General features: G+C 35.0%; 1 protein-coding gene across 2 annotated transcripts; it reads right to left on the reverse strand.

Moving 5' to 3' along the window:
• Window positions 1-52: 52 nt before the first annotated feature.
• napbb (N-ethylmaleimide-sensitive factor attachment protein, beta b) lies at window positions 53-8,702 on the reverse strand. Of its 2 annotated transcripts, XM_077219389.1 has the most exons (11): window positions 8,509-8,702; window positions 7,281-7,360; window positions 6,988-7,104; window positions 5,498-5,544; window positions 4,396-4,473; window positions 3,612-3,667; window positions 3,395-3,479; window positions 3,059-3,163; window positions 2,911-2,979; window positions 1,791-1,841; window positions 53-1,334 (listed from the first exon to the last, which is right to left on the reverse strand). In XM_077219389.1, exons 1-11 carry the CDS (start codon window positions 8,604-8,606, stop codon window positions 1,230-1,232), a joined length of 891 nt encoding a protein of 296 aa, XP_077075504.1. In that variant the 5' UTR covers window positions 8,607-8,702; the 3' UTR covers window positions 53-1,229. The 2 variants fall into 2 exon arrangements, with proteins under 2 accessions (XP_077075504.1, XP_077075505.1); XM_077219390.1 differs by lacking the exon at window positions 5,498-5,544 and having other exon boundaries at window positions 1,097-1,334; window positions 8,509-8,569.
• Window positions 8,703-10,040: the final 1,338 nt, after the last annotated feature.

Below are 10,040 nucleotides of genomic sequence, written 5' to 3' on the forward strand. Positions count from 1 at the left end.
GAATAGGCGAACACCACTATTTAGGCAGAAACCGATAGAACTGAATCATGTACCCATTTCAGTATTGGTTTTTATTTCTGTACATTCTCACAGACATTCAGTAAAGACATCAGTTGCTCTGTGGGAAAGTACATTGTTTTGGTACGTCTTCATGGCTTCTTAAAAACTCTAGAATATGGTAAAATACAGACGTCACGACACGTGAAACACAGAATGACATGCGCTGCTAAAGACCACAGGAGTGGAGAGTGTACATGAGCTTTGCATTCACAACACGAAACACACACATAGAGCATGTTAATAAAGGTTATACAAGGATTTTACAAACGCATCAATTGCTTTGCTGATGTAGATGCTGATTTAACTTAGACGGTGTAAAAATAGATAGTTAAATGGATTTTTTTAACTAGTAAAATATTATTAGAGTAATAATGTTTATAATATTTCAGACTAACTATAATATTATTACAGTAATAATACTCTGACTAATAATAATATTTCAGACAATAGTTAAATTAAATAAATATATATATATATTTAAGAAAACAATCCAAAAGTAAAAATTCAAAGAGTGAATAAAAAAAAGAAATAATTTCCAACAGGTATGACACAATCAAGACATTTTTGTAAGAATTTAAATTCCAAATCAAAATGGTGGATTATGGGAAACTGAAATTCTCAGTGCTGCATCAATGTCTGATTAAAATTAAACATGGGCGACAGCTGCATTCTGAGGCCTGCATGCCAACTAGTGTGAGCAGACTACAAAAACGGCACAAATAAAAACAACATAAAGGTCAATGTCTAAATAACATTAATCAAAATACACAATCCTGCAGCACTGACTCAGTAATTATATCTGTACAATTCATGCAGCTCTAGCACGTTACAATTCAGTGACTGTTGCGAAATAACAAGAGGACTATGTCAAATTCCCATTGTATCCTCAAATCTCATGAACCGGTTCGCTCCGTGTTTCCAGAAATACCCTCGTAACGCAACAGGGAAACCAGAGCACATCTTTCAACTGCTGTGCTAAATTTTGATATGTGCTATATTATATAACTGGATATCAATGTTAACAGTACAGGCTTATAAGTATATTCTCTAGAAATGTTGTAGCAATACATTTTGACATACTGTTTTGGGAAACCTGGACTTGGCCATTGCACAAAACTGATGTGAAATGGAAGTGGGGAAAGAGTGTGCCATGCAGTGGGTGGTCCAGATCATTTTAGGTCACCCTCCTCGTCGCCCTGAATGGTCTTCTTGATCCGCAGAAGCATGGTGGTGTGCCACTGGTCCAGGCGTGAGATGGAGTCAAACTCCTTCACCTAAAAGATGGAGAGAAAAACTCGTATCATCATATATAGGAACTGTGGAAGAATGGAATGGAACAGTATTATCCTTAACTAAAACATTTCTGAAATATTAATATTAGTTGAAAAACATAAACTAGACTAAAATCTGAAAGGCAATAAACTGAAAAAAATGTAGGTTGAAGCACTAAAATTACTAACAAGAAACAATGAATTAAACCTAAATAGCAATATTTAGATAAACTAAGAATATAAAAATTAAAGCTAATTCAAAATATTAATAAAACTAAAATGAGATTTCTGTGCCATTAGCGTCGCCAAAACGAATTGCAAAAATAACAACCTAGTAGACAGTCCCGTCCCAGACTCATGTCATTGGTTGAAATATGAAGTATTTTAGCATGGCAAAAACATTTAATTAAATTATTTTTTTTACGGATGAAATTGAAAGATGTTAACGTGGAGTCTTACCGCTTCTGTGAAAGCTTCTGCGTTTTGCTCCTCATGGGCCTCTAGAAGTTTCTGTAAGGACAAAAACTCTCATCATTATTCATTTTTGAAAGTGGTGCAAAACTTGATGTTTACAGCTCATTGCAGGGGAACGTTCTTTTCTCGCTTTCTTTATATAATTTATTTCCAATTTGAATAACTGTTTCTTTTTTGAATGTTACTAAGATAAAGAATGTGAACTCTTTATTTTCTAATACATAAAAACAAAAAAATCATGAATGGTTTTCAGGTTGCATTGCCTGGGTAGACTAAAGGAATATGCTGTTTCTTCACACAAAAACATTTGCAAGCCTTAACCTGTAATGAGTTCCTGTTTTTATTTTATTTTACAATTAGAGGCCAAAATTTATATTTGGAGTGGATATTTGTTTTTAATGACCCTACAAGTTCGATTAAAGGATCAAAATATGAGGAAAATGTATTTTTTTTTCCTTCATATTTTAAATATGAGGAAAGTCACAACCCTAAACCTGGTCATGGTTTGAGCATGTTGCGTTCCCAAATGCAAATTATAAGCGTGTCAAACACACAGCACTTGCAGTAGCATTTACTGTGAATCGAAACTGAAATTGAATTGAAATTGTGCTCTGAAACATGCAGCATGTCAGAGTATATATTTATATAATTTTATATCACAACCGTTGCGATTTGATGATCGCACTTAGCCATATCACATTCTCACAGCCATTCCACCGCGATTCTTACTCACATTTGGCACTTTGAGCACTAGCTAACATGCTAATAGTGTCCCGCAGTTAGCGGTGCGATGATGGTGCATGAAATAAATGTATTAGAAAACGTAACATTTTGCAGTTTATTAAGTAATTAATCACACAACTATTTGTTTCTCTGATTTACCCAATTCACGTGACTCATACTTTTCAGGTCAGAAAATATGGAAATCAGTACATAAAAAAAAAAAAAAAAAAAAAAAATTCACATCAGTGAAATATTGCACTTTAATGGAAAACTTAATTGAAAGAGTCCTTCAATGCAAGCAGACTTGATTTTTTCTGCTTAACCCACTAGTCTAATCCACCCTGATTCAAAATTATAAGTCACAAAGTCTATAATCACAAACCTTAAGAAGTTTGCATTCTCTTGAATCTGAGAAGGCTGGAAACATCTCTTCATACTTTCCAATAGCGAGCTACAACAGAAAAGAAATCATACATATCATCTGTATCAGTTTTCCATATCAATCTGCGCATCCTCAACTAGGAACTGACCTTTGCGTTTAGCTCGTCCACGATGAAGTGACACAAAGCAGCTTTAAAGAAGTATTCTTTAGCGCTGTATTTCAGAAGGGGATTGTCCATGGTGTTGGATCCAACCTGTTTTCTCACACACACACACACACACACACACACACACACACACACACACACACACACACACACACACACACACACACACACACACACACACACACACACACACACACACACACACACACACACACACACACACACACACACACACACACACACACACACACACACACACAGCTGGTGAGTGACTAAGCAATGTTGGAGGAATCTGCAGGAGATGGACAGATGGCATACCTGCTCATAAATCTCTATGGCTTTGGGGTACTGTTCTAACTGAGCGCTGTATGAAGCCACCTTCAGCAGACACTTGTTTGCTGAGCTGTAAATTAAGCAAATGGACTATATCAAATCTTAAACTAATAATCAAAATGCCTTAATCATAAAACCTCTCTTTAGAAACAAATGGGGAAAACACAACCTTGGTTATTTGGCTTCTGCGAAGCAAGCTTACCTGTTTGATTCCTCTCCTTTGTAATAATCAGCAGCTTGTTCATAATGTGCAATCGCCTTTGGAGAACCAGAAACACAATCATCTGAACCGGTGACAGAATACTGTTCTGTTTAACATCAAGTGTCCAACATCAACATCCACAACAAATAACTAGAGCAGCGCACTATTAGAAAACAACTTTATTAAAGGTTATAAAATCTGTTTTAAGAAATTGCACGCTATTTTTAAACATTTATTATGTATTATTTATTAATAATCCTTTATTAAGAACAATAAATTATGCATTACAATAATTTATAATCAGTCATCATTATTATTAATAATAATGGTTGGTTAATGATTTATTATTGATAAGTGTCAATAATAATATATTACTGTAAATTTTATTTGTATTATTATTAAAGCAAAATTCTAGGAGTCAACTGGGTTTTTGCTTAACTGTTTATGAACTTGCTAAGAAAACCCCATTTAGTGCATGACTTTAATAATAAATACATTATAATAATTGTATTATCAGTAATTATCATCATTAATAACAATAATAATAATAGTTGCTAAATGATTTATTATTAAACGCTTTGTTTGCGTATTAAACGTTTGCGGTTTAAGATTAATTTACACCTCAAAGCTTCGCAGTTCTAAGAGATCGAACCGGCTAAAATGTATTTTAAGATGAGGAAAACTTCAATCAACATTCAAATGCAGCTTATTAATATCGCTTAAATCAGTATATGCTATATAAATAAGATGCACCTTTGGGTTACACTAAAAGACATGTTTGTACCTTCTCAATGTCCACCAGCTCTGACTCGTACACCTCAGCGATTGTGATATGATGCTTGGCTGCGATGGTGAATCTTCCCTGAGGACAGAACAGAGACGAAATTATAAAATGAATATCAATTGAATATTTCATTCAGTATCCATCAAGCTTTTCTAATCTACATGCTTTGCAGATTATACATATTATAAGCCTCATCTCAGCCCCTTTCACACAGAGCATTGATCCCAGAAAATTGCCATAGAATTGCTAGAGTACCTTCTGTGAGTGTGAACGCAAACACGTCCCAGGATTGATACCGGGATCGATCCCGGGATGGGGACCTAGTAACATTGCAAGGCAGGGGTGTGTCGTAGTGATGACGCTGAAGCTGAGATCGTTCGCCAGCTTAGTGGAACGGTAATAATAATAGCCAACCGCAGAACCATTTCCCCCCCAGCAGTCTGAGGACAACAGCGCCAGGCCAGCAGTCTGAGGACAACAGCGCCAGGCCAGCAGTCTCACATCATTGTTGGGGTGGAGCTTATAGCACTCAAGGTAGGTTTAGCAGTTGGGTGGGGTTCGCATTCGTTAAGGTTGAGTTTATAGTTATAGTTGGTTGGGGTGCATTACACGATCGTAAGCAGTAGCCTACTAACTTCTGGTCTGACGCTGTTGTCCTCAGAGTGTGATTCTGCAGATAGATATATCATTTAGAAAAGAAATGCATGAACAGGGTTTCTTGAGAGAGAAATCGCAGATCATTAGCAAACTTAAGCAAAAATCACATCCTGATGTCTTTACGGGATGTGTGTGAATTAATGCATAGATTCCAGGAAATCACTGGCAGTGTGAATGAGCCGAAATCAAATGACATTATCAGTGTATTTTCCGGAATCTCTGTGTGAAAGGGGCTCTAGTGACTTTATGAAATTTCTCCTAGATTTTGGAAGGAAGAGGAATGCTTTACGGTCTCATTATTCGGTTCAAATTTTCTGTGGGAGTTCCCCCTGTAAACAGCTAAAAGGTGAATTGCAGTTTAAAATGCCCCCAGATGAAAACAGAACACAACCTGACTGAACATTATATGAAACTATAATTTTTGACTGCTATAAAAACATCTTACCATGTCTGTGTAAATATCAATGGATGCGTTTAAGCACTTGATAGCCTCTAATTGCAAGCATTAAAGAGAAGGAGGAGGAAGAGTTAGACAGTCAGACTTATGATCAATGATATGGAAATAAAACAAAATGTATTGAAGTCTAAGGGCACTTTTTGTCTACTTGGAGAAATTTTAATCAAATGTAAGCCCAAATAAACATAACCATTCTCTATTACATGCATGGCTGCACCGCTGAATTATTCTAAGGAACCATATACATTTTCATATACTGTATTCAAATGCAAATTTTCTCTGATTTGTTAGTGGTCAGTGGCATCATTTCTACCTGCAAAGCTCACTAATATAACAGGGATCGTTCACCCAAAATTTACAATTCTGTCATCGTTTACTCATCCTCAAGAGTTTTCCAAACCTGTATTCATTTTCTTTCTTGTGCTGAACACAAATGAAGTTGTTTCGAAGAATATGGGTAACCAAACTGTTACTGTTCCCCATTGACTTCCATAGTATATATTTTTTCTATATACTATGAAGTATGGACCAGCAACTGTTTGGTTACCAACATTCTTCAAAATATCATCCTTTATGTTGAACAGAAGAAAGACCTTCATGCAGGTCTAGAACAACTTGAGGGGTGAGTAAATGATGACAGAATTCTCATTTTTGGGTGAACTATCCCTTTAAGTGCAATGAGGCATTCATTATTATGCCATATAGAGTCAGAGGACAGTTTTTATTTATAGTCTGAGCTTCACTGTTCTGATGTTCTTTAAACTTCAGTTCCAGTGCTGTTATTGTTAACTAAAACTATTAAAAAATAGTTTCATTAATTAAAATAAATATTTTAATATAAATATCAGATGAGAGTTTTTTAACTTAAAACTGAATACAATAGAAATATAAAAAAACAAATAAAAATGACAAAAGCACATAAAATTACAAAAATGTAAATACTATTTAAAAATAAAAACTAATATTAAGTATGAATACATACTACAACAGTATATAATATTAAAACAAACAACACTATTCAGTTCACACAGAAACAATAGTTTTATAAAATCAAAATCATTTAGTTAAAAGGTACACTATGCATCTCTTGCGGAAGAACATTGTTTTGGTTGTGCTTCGGCTCTGTGTGATTGTTCGGATGTATATGGTATATCCTACTGCTCTTAAAAAAAAATTGCACTACTACTAAGCTTAACAGATATAACCAGTTTAGATAGAAAGGATGATGTATTGACTCATTATTTAAATCTTGTTCATTTTGAAAAGAAAAAACATTACATAGTGTACCTTTAATGAATCCATTCAGCAAAAAAATTATAGGATGAAGTGATTCTTGTTTGAGATTTGCTTTAAGAACAAATTTAGGATTATGTGATGCATCTCAACAGTCAGGCCTCAACCAGATGCATCAACAATCATTCAGAATAAATCAGCTCTGTGATTGTCATGAAACTGGGAGTTATCATCCGTGTCCTCACCATGTGGATCTGCCTTCTTGAAGGCGTTTCCCGCGTCGACGTAGCTGGTGGCCGAATCGTGCTTATTCTGAAGCTGCATGTGAAGTCTGGCCGCCTGACAGAAAGCATTGCCTGCAGCTGGGTTCAAACACACAAACCTCAACAGTGCCATATGAATATCATAAACATATAATACTTACAAAATACAAAATATTTGAATGTGTGTTACATAATGACCTTTTAAGCATTATATAATACAATAATGATTGTTAAAGGTGAATGATTTAAATCCTGCACCACTAAAAAGCACATACCACTCCAGTTTTTGGCCATTTTGAACATGTTGGCCGCTCTGGCGTACATCTCACAAGCCTCTTCCACTTTCTGATTTCCCCTGAAAGATGTGAGAAAATTCAGTTATGGCATTTTGTTCATTTTAATATCTTAACGCTTAAATTTTAATGTTTGTCTAATAAATCTACAAGACAGAAGTTAAATGCTTTATAAATGTTGGTCAAGATTTACAGTCAGAAAAGTATAGCTTGTAATAAAAATAAAGGCCTAGATAACTTGTGTCCAGGTGGGAATATTCAATTGGGTCAGTTTTTGAAATGCCTCATATAATATTAATCAAACCTATTTGAATTAAATCCATTTCACAACATAGTAGGTCAGAGCTTGTTTACAATAAATAACACTGAATATGTGCTTATATGATCGGGATATCAATAAAACATCCGCTGTTCTTGAGAAATTTAAAAACATAGGTTATAAAAAAAATTACAATAAAATTAACACATTTTTACATTTCAATTAAAGATTTTAAACTTGATTTAATAAAATATAACTACACTAAAATATTTAATACATCTACTATGAAAATTGTATTAGCAATACATATATTGTATATATTGACTGTAAGCCATTATTAAAATAAATATTGCATAATGTATCATATACCTTATAGGAACGTCATGCCACTTTTATTCTCTTTTTTTTCATATAACTTACCTGTATATATACTTTTATTCAATATATGTAAATTGTCATGACGTTCCTACTCGAATGCATTAACTAATAATCTTTTGTCCATCGTGGACTTACCGTGATACTGTGTTTCTTAGTATTATTATAGTGAAATAAAAACAAGCAAAATGTATGTAAATACCGCAGCCACTGCGCCACTAATGCGCCAAACACAAAACACTTCACTTACTGGGACAGTCAAGAACTCACATCAATTATTATTAGACTTATTATTAAGTCATTATGACCATTGCAAATAAATTCAGCTATCCTTTATAATAAACAAGCCTTTTATCTATCGATTGATGCGCAAAGCGGCCTGTAACAGCTTGGGTCCCTTTTACAATAAAATGCATGTATATTTTTAATTTGCATGACATAAACAGTCAGTGTTCAATGGTAAACCTAAAACCAAAGCTTGACAACATGATCATACTGACTATAACGTTATGCTATTTTAACGGACTAGCAGACTGATCGGATAAATAGGGAATGAAGCATCTGTTTTAAGCTTACCCAAACATTCCTCCTAAAAAAGAGCCAGAAGACTTCACTTTCTTATCGGCGTCAGCCATAAGCTGAATTGCCTCCTTTTCTTTCCCGGAATTGTCCATTACTTCTGTGGTTAAGTGAACAGATAAACGATCAAATATAGCTTATCTGCTAGCTTCTCTCGCCCTCTGTCAGTCACTATACCAGCGGGGATTATACTGTCATAGCGTTTATTAAGCGTGGGCGTACGTGCTCAATATGGGGCATTGTGGGATTTCGAGTTCTGCGACCGCACTGGAACGCACTTCCTGTAAAGAGAATCGAGTCCAAATAAACTGCAACTCCCATACACACGCATAAACACGCGTTACGTAATATTGCAATTACTGTACCTTCACTTTTAAAAGTTAGGGTTATACTAACAATTTAAATAAATATCTTAAATAATAATCAATCAACTTTTTTTTTTACTTCAATTAGATGTGTGGTTTAGTGTAGTTAGTGTGTGTGAGGCTTAGGTGTGAGGAAATGTGGGCTTAATTTTGGTATGGCTTGTAGCCTTATGGGTTTACACTGCTCAGATAAAAATTGCATTTATAGAAAACATTTTTAAATGAAGGGTTATAATCAGCAGGAAGCTTCTTTACATTGCCACTGCAGAATATTATGACGAAAAATATAATGCTCATTCCATACTGAGCACTAGATGGCATTGTAAATCAGCAGACTAGTTCACTACAGGGAGTCGAGGGCTGAAACATTGAAAGAAGCTCAGTTGGCCTATTAGTTTTCTTTCATCACAATTCAACATACTAAGACATATTGGGACATAAATAGGTGCTGCATAACAGGAATAACACCACAAATGTGAAAATCCAAGCTTTTAACAGTATACCTGGCATAGTGTGCAAACAGAGAGAAAGAAACAGGCTGAGGAACTTTATAGTAGCGTATACACTGTCAAAGCTCAAGTAATGTACAAAATACATCAAAAGCATCGCATGCACCTTTCCGTTGTTTATACAATTATGTCAGGAAAGGGTGGTTAGTTTCCATTCCTCTGATCTCTTGTTTAAAGCAGTATGTGGAAAATGACAGTAAAGCATTACAAAGTGACCAAAGAATGTCGGCCGCTCACTATTGTTTGAGACACAGCCTTTAGATTCGATAGGAGCAGCTTTGCTGGCAATTTTCCTTTGCTGCTTATATGAATAAGGAGGTAGAACCAATAGAAAGAGCTCAGCTGCACAATGTCAAATATGAATGGACAAGGCCACGGCTGCAGAATAACATTACACATCAAAGGCCACCTCACCTGTGCGGGATAAAATAATTATTTCAACATGAAACATTTAAATGCCACATCCAGTGCCCTTAAATGAAGTCAACTTTCTCTAACACTTCTAATAATCCTGTATAAAAGATTAAACTTTTTTGCATTCTTGCTGAAAACCTTGTATTTACAGGTATTGTGCTGTTTTATCGTTAATACCTACTTTTTGGTGGTTCAGTGACAACATCAAAATCCCAAATTCGCCACTGGTTGCCTCAAGATT

Source organism: Siphateles boraxobius, unplaced genomic scaffold (assembly GCF_051911475.1).
Source record: "Siphateles boraxobius isolate OS27281-9 unplaced genomic scaffold, OSU_SipBor_1 8, whole genome shotgun sequence".
NCBI lineage: Eukaryota > Metazoa > Chordata > Actinopteri > Cypriniformes > Leuciscidae > Siphateles > Siphateles boraxobius.